General features: G+C 36.9%; 1 protein-coding gene across 5 annotated transcripts in view; it reads left to right on the top strand.

The window, feature by feature from the left end:
• The window catches only part of CDH10 (cadherin 10), a 99,117-nt gene that overhangs the window by 33,383 nt on the left and 47,775 nt on the right, over window positions 1–17,959 (top strand). For 3 of the 5 annotated variants that reach the window (XM_027681966.1, XM_027681960.1, XM_027681974.1), the window contains one exon: window positions 8,076–8,454. In XM_027681966.1, coding sequence (XP_027537767.1) covers window positions 8,224–8,454 — 231 coding nt within the window. In that variant the 5' untranslated portion in view covers window positions 8,076–8,223. Of the gene's footprint in view, window positions 1–1,184; window positions 1,294–3,576; window positions 3,623–8,075; window positions 8,455–17,959 lie in introns of those variants that run through there. The other 2 variants (XM_027681979.1, XM_027681984.1) reach the window with 2 other exon arrangements.

The raw sequence follows: 17,959 nt of genomic DNA, 5'->3' as shown, positions 1-17,959 counted from the left end.
CTTTTTCTTTTTCTTTTCCTTTTTCTTTTTCTTTTTCTTTTCCTTTTTCTTGTTCTTTTTCTTTTTCTTGTTCTTTTTCTTTTCCTTTTTCTTGTTCTTTTTCTTTTTCTTTTTCTTTTTTAAGATAAGTGAAATCCCAAGTATTACACCTACTGCTGTTTATCCTCTCTCTGTTTTGAGAAGTAGAATTTCTGTGTAGAGATAACGTAGGTGTTTTGAGAGACATAGAGGCACTCTCATGGACATTCCTGAGCTTCCTGTTCTGGGAGAGAGAAGATCAAAGGTCAGAGATGATAAAAAAGCAGTGGAGATCACAGCATGATAGTATACTATCCATGCTAGGGCCCTTGATAAATTGGTGCAAATAGCAGGCCCTCTAGCATGGACTAAGCCTAACATTCCCACTTGTGGGTGTCAACCTGGGTGCTCCTTTGGGATCCTCTGGTTATTGAGGTAATGAAATAAAATTACTCTTTGTATGTTAACCATGGTTTTGTGGTTGTTCTGGTTGCTTGCCTGTGTCAACTCAGAGAGCAGTTTATTGTTATGCTATGCAACCTATAATGATCTTTCCACTTTTTTTTAAATCATATCCTGCAAATTTCAGATATTTTCTTTATTTTTTTTTTTATTTTGAGTTTTTTTCTTTAATTCAGCTGAGAGGGTTTATGCAGACTCTGTACTTGTTCATCCAAATTATGCAGAGAAATACTGGGTAGCTACCAGGACCTGTGAAACTTAACTCAGTATATGTAATCAGATAGGAAAGAGTCCGCTAGAAGGGAGAACAAGGTGCCACACATGATGAAATGCTATAGGGACCTCACAGGGTACAGAAATTATAAAGTTTCATATAAATTTCACATGTTCACAAGTCACCTACCATTTTGTCAGTCCTGCACTCATAATCTTTCCTCCAAAATTTTAGTGACAAAGATAAATTTAAGTGTGTATGTAGAGAACCACCGTAATAGTGTCCTGCACTCAATGTCTTGCTGTGAGAAAAAGAGAATTCATCATATGCAGAGAGTTAAGAATTATTGTTAGGTATCCAAGTAATCTAATTAATAAAGAAAAGCCTCATTAATAAACAGTCAAAATTGCTATGCAAGATAGCCTAGTAATATCTTCTGCCTTTTCTGTGCTCTTCTGCTCACCATTTCAATGTTGCACTGTGTCTTAAGCCTGAGGGTTTCGTTCTTCCTTAAGACTAAGGAAGGATTGTGGTGAAGCATCCAAAGATCTTTACAGGGTGGAGGACTGTATTCTCCACAGCAGGGGAACTGGGAGGAGGTGAGGTTTGATACTTTCTTCCTCTTCAGTTTATCATTTGCTTGGAGTTACTATTTCCATTTTTTTTTTGCATTTCTGTTTGCCTAACTACAGTTTTGGATATCCAGTTACTGAACTACCATTGGAAAAAAGATAGAATCTTTAGCCTTCTACTTTGAAGTCAACGTACTGCATGACAACTTGGGGGTGGAGGGGTATTTAATAACAAATAGGATTTGTAATATGTAAATATTCTTAAAAATAAGGCTTAATGTAGTCAGTCAGTTATGGCTAGGCTTCGTGAACGAAAATTTGGAAAGAGCTCTACCCACGTTTGCTACAAGCGCACTGTTGGCTAAAGAGGCAAATGCAAAAAGATTGAAAATCAAGCAGAGAAAACAAAGGCAAAGGAAACCTAAAAAAATTGTGATGTTCAGCATTTCCTTTGCCTTTGTTTTCTCTGCTTGATTCAGTCTTTTTCCCCATGAATTATGATAACAACATGGAAAACACTCCTTTGAGTGAATTATTTTTGATGATTGGGAAATATGATTAGTGTTACTAATTATAATACCTAATTCCTGAAATGTTAGTTGCTGAGTTTTTTTTTAGTTTCGCATTGGACTATACATATTTAATTTAAATTCCTAACAGATGAAGGCTTGCCGGACTTCATAAAGAGCACTGAATTCTGAAGTTCAAAGGTATAGCTGACTACTTTGCAAATCATGTTATAATTTAATAACTTGAAGTGCGGTCACTGTGGTATTTAAGGGTTCTACTTCAGGCTATGAAAAAAGCAGCTTATTGACAATTTACCAATTATCTCCTTAGTTCAGAACTAAGCAATTAAATTATGAATGACTTCAGATTACTTCATTGGTATATAATACATAAAGCAGTGAACATAAATCTATAATACAAGGAATAACGAGATTAGAATCCATTAAGAATTGATCATTTGACAGAGCTAATTTGTCTGTTTCAAGAACTTCTAAAAATATGCATAAAATATACTGTCTTCTTTTTCCCTTAAGGGATAACTTACAGATGTTACACTTACAGATGGAAATATTTGTTGTGTTTTGAATTAGAGTCTTCTGTAAAGGTGTTATTTTAAAGTACTTGCTTCATCACACTATTCTCTAAAGCATTAGAACTTTACTTCTGGTTTTGATAAAGAGATGGCAAATAAATTAAAACAACTAAATTAGCTGAGTTGAAGGTTCTTCTGGGGCTCATTGAAAATGCAGCTTTTTCTGCACTTGACTTCCTACTTCCATTTTTACTAGCTTGTTAAATAGTTCCTATTATTTCAAAACCTAGCGAGAGTTTTGCATTTCATTTCTGACATCATAAGCCAGGAACCAGAGTTCTGTTGAAATAGAGAGGTACCTTACTAAGTTGCCTACTTCAAGGAAGAACCAAAATGGTAGGAATTGTGTGTCATGGCTGATAGCCGTAGGAACTTTGGCTGTAAGCTGATGGCTGTAGGAACTATGACAGAAGGTCTGCAGCCTGTGGTGGTAACTCTATAGTGGTGGCTGGAAAGGGACCAAAAATTTGGAGAAATGGGGCAGAAAATAAGAAAAGTTTCTCACAGTGGCTGCATATAAGAATAACCCTATTGGTATCAACTCTGCAGAACAAGAACAAAACAAGAACAAAATACACTCTGGTGCCTTCCATTGTAATAAAATTAAATGTCATTCTCCTCATAAAATTCCAGTGTAGTCTAACCTAATTTTTCAGGAAGCATCTTCAGTTCCAAAAATATATGTCTTTTGTACAAACAGCAAAAAGGGCCAACAGACAAGATTAGAGTTGTGAATAGATAATGTCTCCCAACTGAAACAGAAATGGAGAAAACAGGAATAGCATTGCATAAGTATCTTTCCTTAAACAAGCTTTTTGAGATGTCAAAAATTAAAATTCAGTTCAAGTTTGACCAAGGTTAAATACAGAACAAAAGTCTTAAATGGCAGCTATACCAAGTAAAGTTTTTTTTGTTCAAATTTTCTCTTCACAAGAAGAAGAGCTTTACTAAAATTTCTTTATCAAAAAACAAACAAACAAAAAACAGAAAGCAAACAAACACAAGCTTTTGATCTATATTAAAGTCACCAAACGTGGCAGAGTTCAAGAAATGTTTGGATGATACTCTGGGACACATGGCGTGACTCTTGGGGGTGGTCCTGTGCAGGGTCAGGACTTGGACTCAATGATCCTTATGGATCCCTTCCAAGTCAGTATATTGTGAGATTCTGTGATTCTGTGAATAGAGTTGGAGTAGCATTAAAACATTTTCTTTTAAGTTCTGAGAGATATAGAAGTGATTAACTTGTGGAAAGTAAGTATTGCTTAAAGGTTTGAAAATTGTTACCTGAAAGCTCATGGTGAAATGATTAATAGCTTCAGTGATGACTGATACATCTCCCAGAGATTTTTCCAAGAAAAGTCATTAGAAATAATACAAAACCAAACACCTGTATAAACAAGCACAGTTAGGCACAATGTTCCTCTGTAGTAAGTTTAATGTAATTTAGAAGGATATTACACAGAAATATGGAATCTTGGACATATCTGATAGATTTTAGAAAGCTTTAATTTTTTTTCCCCCTTATTTCTTTTCTATTTTGGGAAAAATTCAAGAAGTGGACTTCTGGGAGAAGAACTAGAGAGAGATTTGAGGAGAAAGACTGATAAAGTAGTTTAATTTTAAACTATTTAAAGCTATTTTAAGCAGTTTCAAGTATTTTTAAAAAAATACTTGAAGCCAGCAAAACTATTAAAATTCTTCTGAATTCTCATACCCTCTTCTAGGATAGTTTTTCTGCAAAAATTTAGACAGTTTTCCAAATAGTTCTCCAGGGAATTAAAGAAAAAAAAAAACACAAACAACAAGCAACCACACAGCACCTACAGGATGGATAAGGAATCAGACCCAGACAGCATGGGTTTAAGAGGGGCAGATCCTGCCTGATCAACCTGATCTCCTTTTATGATCAGATGACCTACCTGGTGGATGAGGGGAAGGCTGTGCATGTGGTCTACCTGGACTTCAGCAAAGCCTTTGACACCGTCTCCCATAGCATTCTCCTGAAAAAGCTGGCAGCCCATGGCTTGGACAGGTGGACTCTGTGCTGAGTTAGGAACTGGCTGGAGGGCCGGGCCCAGAGAGTGATGGTGAACGGTGCTGCATCCAGTTGGCAACCGGTCACTAGTGGTGTCCCCCAGGGATCAGTGTTGGGCCTAGTTCTGTTTAATATCTTTATCGATGATTTAGATGAGGGGATTGAGTGTACCATTAACAAATTTGCAGATGACACTAAGTAGGGGGGAGTGTTGATCAGCTGGAAGGCAGGAGGGCTCTGCAGAGGGACCTGGACAGGCTGGAGAATTGGGCTGAGGTTCAACAAGGCCAAGGGCCGGGTCCTACACTTTGGCCACAACAACCCCATGCAACACTACAGGTTTGGGACAGAGTGGCTGGAAAATGGCCAGGAAGAAAAGAATCTGGGAGTCTGAATTGACAGCAAGCTGAACATGAGCCAACAGTGTGCCCAGGTGGCCAAGAAGGCCAAGGGCATCCTGGCCTGTATCAGGAACAGTGTGGCCAGCAGGTCCAGGGAATTGATTCTTCCCCTGGACTCAGCACTGTTGAGGCCACACCTGGAGTGCTGTGTCCAGTTCTGGGCCCCTCAGTTCAGGAAGGATAATGAGGTACTGGGGCAGGTCCAGAGAAGAGCAACAAGGCTGGTGAAGGGACTCGAACACAGGTCCTATGAGGAGAGGCTGAGGGAGCTGGGGTTGTTTAGTCTGGAGAAGAGGAGACTCAGGGGAGACCTCCTCACTCTCTATAACTACCTGAAAGGAGGTTGTAGCCAGGTGGGGGTTGGTCTCTTCTCCCAGGCAGCTATCAGTAAGACAAGAGGGCATGGTCTTAAGCTCTGCCAGGGGAGGTTTAGGTTGGATATTAGGAAGAAATTCTTTACAGAGAGGGCAATCAGGTATTGGAATGGGCTGCCCAGGGAAGTGGTGGATTCTCCATTCCTGGAGGTTTTTAAGATGAGACTGGATGAGGCACTTAGTGCCATGGTCTAGTAACATGGCAGTAGTGAATCAACGGTTGGACTTGATTATCTTGGAGGTCTTTTCCAACCTGCCTGATTCATGATTCTATGAAGCAAAGTCCCAAAACACAACAACAAAAACCCAAACAAAACAAACAAGCAAAAAACAACCCCCCCCCAGAAACTCAAGCAGTTGAAAAATGTATCTGGTTCCATTGACTTTTCCAGGTCTGGCAGACCAGCACACAATCCAGCTATGCAGTGTAATACAGAACTCAGACTTCTATCTAGTTTCTGTAGTTGTATATTAAAAGGTTTCCTTCATCTAATTCCCTTCGAACTTTATTCAGTGCTTTTTATTAGTTTAGTCAATTTTCTCTTGTTTGCTAGCTTATTTTTAAAGGTAAATGTTACTGATTTAATGTACACTACTATCAAACTCATTACATTTAAAGCAGAAAACTGAACTCCAACAGGAGTCTCAAAGGAGGAAAAAGGCCTTGCTGGTACGTACATCCATTAAGCAGCTGTGCTTGCCAAGTCCATGTGCATTAGCTACTTTTGTAAGTTTAACAAATTTCATCTGAGCTTTTATTCTGCTGACCTAATTTAACAAGAAGGAAATTCAATAACAACCCCTAATATTGAAGCATTATTTCCCAAGAGGCATTTAACAACTCTTCTACATCAAATAATAATGTGTGTATAATGGAATATATATACTAACTGCAACAAGAAAGTGAAAAAAGACCAAAAAAAACACCAACAAAAAACCAAACCCACATAAAAAGAAAGAAGAAAATACTATATACCCTTTTCAAATAAAATACCCAATAGTTTTCCAAATTTTAGGGAAACTGATAACATCCTGAAGAGCTAATTTCAACTTTGAATTTCTTGTAGTCTTTGAGAAGAAACATTTCTAATTGAGAATAAATCATAGCCCTCCTCTCTCACTCAGTATACCTTTGTCTCAAAAGAACACAAATTCAAGTTGTGATAAATAGTTTCCTAGGTAGAGGACCACATCTCCAGGTTTTACATGCTGATATAATTCAGCACGTTATTAGTAGTTTATATTAGAACAGATTGTTCAATGTAGTAATCAAAGTTTACAAATCAAGTAAATATCAAAAATCTAGGAGAGAGGAAGAAAGAGTAAATTAAATGATACATAACTTGGTATTGGTTTAGATAAATGGAAATGGATGTCTGTGAGTTACTATGAACAGGCTTGGGGCTAAAGTCCTTAATAGTAGTGGCTTTGTGAAGTTATTTAGTCTTCCAAATGTTGGGAGAGAGGGGAAAATTTTCTCCTGGGAGAATATAAATCTGATGATAACAGCTGGTTGCTGAAAAAAATCTGTTAGGTTATTAACACACACAGACACACACCTTCACACAGACACACAGTCTTTTAATTATATCACTATATTTCATAGTCTGTCCACTTGAAACTCCTGACATTTTATCATGAGCTCTTTTAATGAATACAGGCTTACTGGAAATAAAGTAGCACATCAATATCAAACACACGAAAAATTTCTGAAATTTTCACATACATCTTCTTTGGAAAATAGATATTTAAGATTATAGTGAACTATAGTATAATGTTATTGAAAGCAGAGGACATATGGTATTGCTGTGTACAATGTTATTTCCTTATCAAAATCAGCAAAGAGGAGAAAAAACAACCCAAGCTTTTTACTACTTGAGTTTTGGGCCACATGTGGAAGAATATAAAAGGAAATGTAGCCACCATCCATGCATTTTGTTTTGTATAGGCATGCAATCCACCTTGATTATAATTTGCAGGAACTAAACCTTATTAAGATGGCAAATGATAGGTTTTTGTGCTTTACTGAAGGAAACAATTACCAAATGATCTCACTAAAAAAAGTGTTGTTCTTTAAATGTTGGAATGGAAATAAAGTGAAAAGAACCTGACTAAATTTGTCTTGCTGAAATAACATCTCATGGTTCTGTTAGAAGGGACAAAAATCAAATAAAGCAAAGCAAAGCAAAAAAATGTGGAGACAAAACAAAGGTGAGTTGGGAGAGGCTTGCCTTTGTTCTGCAATATCACTTCCCACAATGAGATTAAGTTCAGTTATCCAGGATACCTGGCAAAGAGACCTTTGTTTTTTTTAAAATACTTCCTGCATTTTAAGTCTAAGATTGCATCACCCCATGTTACAAGACCAGCTCAAGAACTTTTTCTGTTTAAAAGTTTGCTTCTTGTCATGTTGTAGTTCTTCTGATGCATATGATGTTCCCTTTTACCATTTAAAATACCCCGGAGAACTGGCGTGTTACCATTTCATTATTTCTAAAACTACTTTGTGTTAGAGTTTTGGGTCTCTTGATAGTAAGATTAATAAAACACTGGAACTCTTGTAAATCAAATTGGGTGGAAAACATTTGAAGCAAAGGAGGCATTATTTAATGTGTAAGTTTCAGCAATATCAAGCAGTCTAAATAAAGAACATTTAGAAGTTTCAAAATTGAAAGGTTTTAAATAGCACCCTTACTTTTTCTTATGAAGTGTTTTGACAGCAGCTACCTAACATATTCACAGAGTTCTCCCTATATGAACAACCTTTATATTCTGAACCAAGTTGCTTTCTATGTCATAATGTTCTGTATCTGCAGGGTACAGTAGCAAGGACATTGGACATTACGGAGTGAATGCATTTCAACTTACATTGTCTCTTCTCTGTTTACTTTCAGGATTTGGTTAATACTTACAGTTCAGAGATGAGTTGCTGGAAACTGCTTGTCTGCATCAGCAACTAGAGACACAAAAAACAAGTCAAGAAAAACAAAACCATAAGGCTCCATTGCCGATCTGCTTGAAGAGGATCAGCAGTGGAGAACTATGACAATACAGCAAGTCCTATTACTTCTGCTGCTCTGGATGTGGCTGCCGCATCTCTGCCATACAGAAATGCTGTTTAGAAGGACTCCTGATCTCAGACCCAAAAGCTTTGGAGGACGTGCATCAGGGAATGATGGGAAAGCAATTCACCGCCAGAAGCGAGGTTGGATGTGGAATCAGTTTTTTCTTTTAGAGGAATACACAGGATCTGATTATCAGTATGTAGGCAAGGTAGGTTTCTCATTATGTTTTCTATATAATTTTAAAGTTTGCTTCTCTTTCTACAGAGCCTTAGATTTTATGTTATATTCTAATGTGTAAAAAGCAGATTTCCAGACAATACGTATATTGTTTCTCCTGCTATAATAATTATATTAATGTTGTTAGTTAGAGCTATTCAGAAATATTTGAATGAAACAAATGCAAATAACTTTGACAAATATGTTTGCTTCAGCACATTTTTACTACCAGCAGCCCACTCAGTATGTTGTCTTTATCAAAACATATTATTTTACAAATCATTATAAAATAATTTTTCAACTCTATCTCTGAATTTTTCATGTTTCTTACAAAATATTGCATTCTTTTTCCATGCTCACGTTTGAAGAATGAAACTGCTTTTGAAGAAAAAATATTCTTCCTCTTTCACTCTCCCTGAATTTCAATAAACTCCAATAAGTAAAGTTTTTTAACAAATGTGTGATAGAAATGAGGTGGTTAGGAAGTGAACTACAGTAGAAATTAGCAGAGTGGCCCATATGACTGCATAGCATACTAAAGGTACACATAAAGTACATTAAAAAGTGTCTTTTAAATTATTTTCTGTTGATGCTTATGTGATGCCATGTGATTTTTTGAAAAACTTATAACGTGCAATGCCGCAATAATATGCAAATAGGTACAAGAAATTAATTAAAAACTATAATTTTCTTGAGATGAAAATTGGTGTCAGCAGTAATGGGTACCACTTAACACCAATGGTTGGTGCTAAACAGAGAAATTCAATTTTCTATAAACTAGTTTTTCATTTCTTGTAGCAGCAAATCTGCATTATATGAGAAAACTGTGGTTTAAACATGTTTTAAAATGGCTTTTTTGTAGTCTCTTTGCTAATTCATGTTCTTCTTCCCAAAATCCCCCACGGCCAGTTCTTATCTCTGTCTCAGGAATGTCCTGAGAAGATATCAAGAAGTCTTCTCATTGGACCTTTTAACCCCTTCCTGCGATTGGGTGTCCTGTAAGCCCCCTGACCCTGTAATTGGTCACTCTGTGAATCCTCCAAAACCCTATAAATGTAACCACCCCAACAATAAAGCTCTCTCTCTCTGGCCTCCTCTCCAAGTCCCGTGTGCTGTCTGTGGCTGCCATGGGACCTCGTGGGTGGGGGGAAGGGGAGCAGCTCTCCCCTCCATGCGTCCAGGACCCGAAGAAACCCCTGGAGCTGGAGTAACCCCTTCCCTATCCACCTCAAGCCTTTGGAAATGGAACCCCACAATGGGAGGAATGCAACCAGAACTGGTACCCCAGAGAGGCTAGCCATAATTTCTTACATTGTTTAGAACTTGAAATATACTACAGTGAAATACTGACTTTTTGAAAATCACAGAATCAGAGCAGCTGAGATTGTAAAGTGTCTCTGGAGATCACCTAGCCCAACACCCATGCTCAAAGTAAGGTAAGCTAGGGCTTTCTCAGGACTTTGTCCAGTCAGATTTTAAATAGCTCTACAGGTAGAAACTCCATAATTTCCTTGGGCAAAGTCTTCAAGTGTTTGACCACCTACTCAGTAGGTGCCTCTTGCCTCTTGTCATGTCACTGAGCACCACTGAAAATAAATTGAGCCTGTCTCCCTCACTCCTTCCCAGCATGCATTTATATACATTAATAAGGTTCCTGCTGAGCCTTCTCTTCTCCAGGTTGAACAGTCTCAGCTTTCTCAGCATCTCCTCATATGAAAAATGCCCTAGTCCCTTAGTCGATTTACTGGCTATTTGCTGGACTCCCTTCAGTAGTTCCATATCTCTCTTTACCTGGGGAGCCCAGACCTTGACACAGAACTACAGACTTGTCTCACCAAGGCAGAGGAGAGAAGGATCATCTCTCTTGATCTCCAGGTGATGCTCTATCTAATGTAGCCCAGGGTGCTCATGGTCTTTGCTATGAGGGCACATTTCTGACTCCTGATCAGCTTGCTGTCCACAAAGACTCCAAGGTCACTCTGAAAAACTGCTATCCAGCCAGGTGGGCTCCAACATGTACTGGTGTATGGGGTTATTATAAAATGTTTGTTGAAGGAATCAAGAAAGTTGGAGGATTTGTGAAAAGAAACACTTATTAAAATTTATGAAATTTTTAATACTAGGTAAAAATTTAAGAGTCCAGGCTTATGAATGAGGACGTTGTCTCTTTGTTTCCCTTTTTTATTTGTTCCTTAGTCCAAATCAGGCTGATAGTTGATAAAAATTGACCTTGCCCACAAAATAAGAAGGGGCACTGCATCAAAACATTATGTTTAATACAATACGTTATTGTATTAAAAGTGTATTGCTCAGAGAAGTCCTAGGAAATAAATAGCTTTCCAGAGCACTCAGAGTTTCAAATTATTTAAGTTCCTTCAGAAACCTGATGACTACTTTTTTTCTATTGCATTATTTTTGAATATTTATGGTTCCAAATCACAGTGTGAGCAGTGTTACTTCATAATTTTCTTCCAGTTGTAAATAAGTGAAGGAAGACTCTTTACATGGGAAAGGGTTAACATTTACGTAGGTTAACTCATCTGCATTAGAAAAAGAGAAAGATGTTGATAAAAATGAACTACTTTGGTTGAGGGAAAATAAGTGTTTGCAAATGTGAAGTGATAAGTAAAGATAAGTAAAATGACAGATTAAGAGTGCAGAACTGAAGAGAAACTCGAGGAGCAGTTAAGACTGCACTTTCATCCTTTTTGCTCTGCTTAGAATAAAAGAGTTGTTAATTTGAGCAAGCAAATTTAAAATTAACCTAAGTATATAAAGTTGCCCTATAGTAATTTTCTGACAAGTTGGAGAAAAGAGTAGAAAACACATACAAAATAAAGAGTACCATAGTATTGTATTTACTGAGGGAGAGTTTTACTCAAAGAAAGCAAATGAAAAGAGAGATTTAGAATTAAAAATTGATTGTTACACTAATTAATATTTTAGTATGATAGTCCATATTCTCAAATTATTAGGTAAAAAAATAATTGCAGATTAATATTGTTCTATGTAAAATTTATAGTATCAATCTCTTTTCCCTGATATTGCATTCACCTTTCCAAGGGCCATCTCAGCTGCATAGTCAAAATGTTCTTGATGTTTCCTTTTATCTGATCTTATCCAGAGATAAAATCACTTGGATATGTGTGTGACATAAAACATTACCTTCCTGTTAATTTCTCTGCAACATGTTTGGAGATGGTGTTTGAAAATTATGTGAGATAGTAAGAGGACAAGTTAGAACTCAATGATTTTGGTCGAGGACTAGGAGAGAATTTTTGTCATGGAGAGGTTTCAGTCAAAAACAAGTACTAAGCGTGAATTTGAAATTTGACAATAATAGTTAGAGGACAAACATTCCTTCAGCAGAACTTTCAAAGCTGAGACTACCAGATTCATCTGGATTTGTGGTTTATATCTGCTTGCTCTCTGAGCTCACGACTGATGTATTTTTTTTTGTTTCTTAACTTGCATCTAATATATCTGTCAGAGAAGCTTGAAAAATGTTGACTATCACACTACTCTTGAAACTAGCATCTACAATTTACAATGCAATTCGTGCATTCATTTATTCACTGTTTAGATCACCTTGAGAATGTTCAACAAGAAAAATATCATGGAAATGAGGTTCACTGAATGAATGGGATATGTAATCCCATAACAACTGAAGTATTCCTTCAAGTCAACGATCCTTATGAAATTGTGGCAAAGTAAAGAAAGAAGATGGTTATCCTTTACTTCATGTAATACACAGCATTCTGAGAGTAGAAATCAAAATTATCTAAGTGAATTTTGAATATGCAGAACCCCAGATTGTATTTCTAGTAAAGGTTTAAGTTAAAAAAAAAGGGCCATGTAAAAAAACAAACCTGTCTACATATTACACAATTTATCCTTGAGGTATCTTTGCAAAAATATACTAGAAGACAGTACTTCTGAGAAAAAAATTCTTCTCCCAATTGCAGATAAACAATGCAGTAATATGCAAAAGGAAGTTTAAACCTCATATCAGAAAACCCACTTTATTAATATTTGGGGTTAGAGTTATGGTCAATACCTCCTTTATGTCTTTTTTTCTGCAGAAATTCTATGTATACTCTATGGAAAACTGATTTATAATTTTTATTTATTTTTCTTAGTATCCAGTTTCAAGGCCCATTTATTATTTTTCAAATAAAGTGGTGCAATTACAAAGTATTATACATTTTCAAACTTATTATGAAAAACTTCAATTTACTTTGAGCATCTCCAGAAAAAAAAACTTTTCTTTTAAATCTAAACCCTATTTTATAGAAGTTGTTACCTAAAAGAAGCACTACTGTGTACCAATCATATCGTAGTTCACAGTCATTAAAAATAAACTTATTAATAATTTCTTTATCCACATTAAAGTTCATTTTACTTCCTTGTTATTTCACCAGATCTTGTAATTCACTGCGTTTTGCAGATATTTTCCTCACTTTGTTTTCTGAGATAGGTAGTAAGTAACTTTTTCTAGCAATTTTCAGTACAGTGGGTTTATTGCATAAAGGATCAACTGTTCACAAATTTTTCAGTACTTTGACAGACTGAAGTTCTTAGTTACACTGTAGTGTTTTTTAGTATCTCAAAATACAATTTATAATATTTTTCACTTAAATATATAAAATTTTGTGTGTCATATTAAAACTGTTACCAGAAAGGATTATCTTGGCAGTATTCACTATTGCATGCTTGTAAATGTAGTCATTATCTTTGATGGTTTAAAGAGCAGAAGGTTAAAAGATGCAGAGGTTAAAAGACGCATTTTCCTGAAGATTCTTGTTCTGTCAACATAAAATGATAAAGATTAGCTAAGATATGTATAGGGTTGTTGCTGTTGGAGAAACAGTCAGTTTTAAGGAAAGATTAAGCAAAATTATTTCCTGAGAGAAATGAGAGACAGAAACCATCCCAGGCAGGAATTCTGAATGGTCTTTTCTGTCTGAAGAAGCAGCTACCAAAAGGACTGGTTTTGGAGAAGGTAATAGAAAAGAGCATGGTGTTTTGATTTCAAAGGATTCACCATCAAGTGCAACTTACATAAAAAAAGATCCCAATGAAGTGTTGCTGTTGTAGTGATAAGATGAAGACTTACCAAACCCTTTTAAAAATTTCTGTATTTTGATTCCTGAAGAGTATTTCTACCATAGTTCTTTCTTTTGTAAAGACTTTTGGTGCTAAAAGAGACTAAAGGGTAGGATTCTGAATTGCAAGTGCTCATATGCAGGCTTAACATTTGGTGTGAAGATCTGACTGAGAAGCATAAATGCCTTTCAGGTGAAGGAAATCAACTATGTGGCACTGAAGTTTGCAGAGGCTGAATTTTCAGCAAGAGCAGATTTGTGTGACAGGGATCAGTATATTCTGCAAACTGAATAAATGAATGAATCTGTCAAGGTGAAAGAGGGCAGCTAGTCATTTCACAGTTTTCATGTGAGGTGTTTTTGGTGTACTTACTGGAAGGAAAAATGAAGGTACAGCTGTGTATCTTCAAAAGCCCTACCTCATTGCAGATACTGCAGTGGAGTGGAATTGACACTTGAGAGACAATAAAATTTAGAAATTTATTTCTTTCTCAGCAAAATTTAAAACATAGGCTGTAAAGAGGGTTATTTAAGGCACCAATTCATTTCAAGCATATGAAAGTTTGCTTTTGGGCATACATGTGAGGCCTCATAGATATTTCAGCACAGGTCAAGAGTGTCAGAGTGAAATATTGTTTTTTCCATAACATCAGAGGTATCTAAAGCTTCTTGTAGGATTGTCCTGAAGGCTGATTGATTCTCAATGAGTGCTGAGAAAAAATTCATTCTCAAAGTCTGTTGGGACTCAGCTTAGTAGGAAGTTTATTCTATAACCGCTTAGATTCATCATTTACTCTAAATTGAAGTGTCCAGAGGGTTCATATTTTCTGTTTGTAAAAGGATTATTCTTTTGGAAGCCTCAATGTATGTTGGAGGCTCTGACCTGCTTCATGAAACAACAGCATAAGGTACTGGAGACCAAGAGCTGACCGGGCTTAATAGTAAGGTTTTATTTTCATAAATAATTAATTGTTTGTTAGCTACTGTGCCAGATGTATCCCTACAAGACATTGGGTTTTTCTGAATTGCAGAGGATGGAATTTACAGACAGTTCTTGAGGAATGAAAAGGCTTTGTAGTATTCACCAGTCTTTTAGTGAAGATCAAAGGAGCCACAGGTGATGTGTGCCTGAATTCAAAGCTAGATATATTTGTTCAAAGACTGTAGATTCCCAGTTCTGGACAGATGTCTGTGCATATAAGTCTCTTTATAGTGTTCTCTGGTCAGAAAGAAAGAGAGGTTAAGCCATTTGTGTAAGGCATATTATGGGCATACTTAACCCAACTGCTTAAGGGGGTAATCCCCAGTATCCAAATTATCTGATGATAATTTTGCTCAGATGTGCAACACACTGCCAATGAAAGACCTAAGTGAACACTCCCAGTTGCCTCTTAAGACTGGTAAAATCTTGGAAAGTGTGAGGAAACATGGAGACCTACAATGAAACTCCACTGTTTCACAGTGAAATGGTACTGGAATGGATTACTGTCCTTTTAGACTTCATTTTATATGTGCAGGCCACATCCAACAGAGCTGAAGGTAGATGTTCCAAAGCAATTTTGCCATTCTCAGGTAGTCCAGTGTCAGTATTTTTTCCTTTAAGGAGAAATACTGGATGTGTTGAGTGTCTCTCTGCTTCTAATTTGTCCTTTAAAAAATCTAACAGGAAGATCACTTGGAGCTTACTTATTACAGTCAATAGGACTGGTGAAACCAGAACCACCTAGCATTGCAAGAGACATGTTTCATAAAACCAGTGGGGCCTCATAAGATACTGGTAGTTCAAACTGTCAAGAAAGGTACTTGACAATTGACTCGAAGAGATAAGGAGGGAGGGAGGGAGGGAGAGAAGAAAGGAAGGAAGGCAAAATTAAAATTAAAAAAAAAATTAAAAAGATGAAATAATAGGCTTACTAACAGTGGTGTCATTTAATCTCTAGCTTAGAAAAGAAGATCTGGTTTGACAGAACTGAGAGGTAGTATGTCCTATATTTTTATTAATGTATTATGTAGACACAAGGGAAGGAGCTCAGAGCGTGCTGGTGCTGGTATGTGTACTGATAAAGAAAAACCGTCTTGCTAACAGTGTTAATCTAGTTCTAATCAAATGGATATGACTTGTTTACCAACTGGTATCACAAAAAGATGGGAACACTATGGGTCCAGGTTTGTAGCTGCATCAAATCTTCACTGGTAATGAAGTTTGTGCCAGTTTCAGGCTCACATCACATATCCATACATAGCCAATTGCCAGAGGACCTTGTGTCACCCTTGTGGCAAGAGATGCACTGGTGAATAAAGTGAAGAATGGTCCTAGGAAGATGTAAACCATGCTCTGAGATTACAAGACTACAAAAAGAACATCAAGGTAAAACATATTTAAGAAAAAAGAACAGTGAGACACTAAATTGCTTAGGTATACATATCTATACCTTAGGTAGGCACATATAAATGTGCTCGTAGACAACAACTTGAAGTTAAACACTAAGCCTAGTACAGGATCTTTTCACTTCCACAGGTAGTTTTAGACATACTTTGCATAATTTCAAAGGTCAAATGACTGAAGGATTTACACTGAAAGAAGTGAGATATCATTTCTAAAAGTAATATTTGCTCGGCTTTCAAGGAAATACTAATTCTGTAATCTGTTCTTATTTCTTCTTGGCCTCTATAGGACCATAAGTATTATACTTAATAAGTTTAACACTTTTAAAGGTCTTTAATTAGAAGCTACAATAGACAAACACAAGGTGGTTTTAATATTTTTGTCCCCTTAAGGAAAACCTTAAATCTTAAACAAACTAAAACTGCATGTAGCAGGTGCAAAGTAGAGGAAAATACTCATTGAAATTTTAGATTCTACCAAACAAAGTTATTAAACAGTTGAAAATTAAATTAAATTAATAGTTCTTCCTGACGAAAATGACCCTTTGTAGGCATTTGAAAGTTTTCTATTTCAAGCACAGCTTTTGCATACTACAACTGGTATGTTTAACTTCAGAGGTAAAACACTAAAATGCATTTCTTATTTGCTGCCATATGTCACAGGCAGCGTTTTACCCTCCCTTGCCCAGGCTTTCCCCGGGGCTCTTGTCCATCCGTCTGTGGCTGAGGGGCTCAGCCGTGCCCTGCGCTGGGGCCGCTGGAGTTGCTGGAACCGGTGGGGTCTGGGTGGGACAGCCTCAGCCGCCCCACACAGGGACATCCTGGCATGACTCTATAGGGCAACATGCTCAGCTCATGTATATTAAAACAGTTTTTTTATTATTTCCTTGTCCTTGTGTCAATAGTTCTTAGTATTGTAAAATTACATACTATGTTCATACTTAGTTTTAATCTATGAGTGCTTCACAAATAAGACTTTTCAAAACAGTTTGGGAATTTCACTTCATGTTTTTCCACATCTATTCATCTAATTACTTTCAAATGCTATTCTGTTATACAAATACTTTTCAAGTTACTCATAAACTAATGCAAGTACGAGTAGGGACAAGTCCTCCTTTTTCTGTCAATTAATTGGAGGCTACACATCTAATGATATTGAGTGCTACAAGGTAGCATGGTAAATGCAAAATACTGAGAATGTATTAATCACAGAACCATAGAATCTCCAGAGCTGTAGGGCACCCACAAGGATCGTTGAGTCCAGCTCCTGGCCCTGCACAAGACAACCCCAAGAATCACACCATGTGCCTGAGAGCATTGACCAAATGCTTCTTGAATGCTGGCAGGCTTGCTTTAATTAAAAGGTTTAATGAAAACTAGCTAGTTTTTATACAAGAGTGAAGAAGACTATTTGACTTCTCCATTTTATTTCTTTTGCATATTGATACTTAAGTGCAAGTCATTTATCAGTGTTATCAGAAGTGGTAAATGAGACCGAGTGGTCAGTATGGTTCTGTTAGTCACTGGCATAGGTTTCCTGCCACTGTCTTTCTCAGTCTAAGAGAAAATTATGTTAAAATGTTTGATTTTTATTTTTTCCTAGTAATCCCAGTAGCAATAATCTAGCATTTTGGAACTAATTTCTAAAAGAGGTAATTCTGATCTGTGTAAGCACAAAGTAAATATATAATGGCCAGTCTTCGCGAACGAAGATCTGGGGAAAGGTCTTTTACCTTTCCAGCTTGCGCAATGGATTTTTTAGGTGAGACACAGCCTACGCTGAACTGAGCCCACCCTTTAATCCTAAGGTTCATCTGCCGGGGCCAAGCAAGCTTGGACAATGGCAGTGAGGTCCTCAGGACGTAGGTTTTGTTTAGAGTGACCTTCTCATAGATGGATGGCCTCACAGGGCTAACGGGTTCCATCTGCCCGGGAGACCGAGGAATCGAACCCGGGTTGCAGCAGTGAGAGTCCTGCATGCTAACCACTAGGCCACCAGGGGTCTCA

The sequence above is a fragment of the Neopelma chrysocephalum genome, unplaced genomic scaffold, assembly GCF_003984885.1.
Source record: "Neopelma chrysocephalum unplaced genomic scaffold, ASM398488v2 Primary Assembly neopelma1_22b, whole genome shotgun sequence".
In the NCBI taxonomy this organism is placed as follows: Eukaryota; Metazoa; Chordata; class Aves; order Passeriformes; family Pipridae; genus Neopelma; species Neopelma chrysocephalum.
The sequence above is the reverse complement of the archived record's forward strand: the minus strand, read 5'-3'. Positions and strand labels throughout refer to the sequence as shown.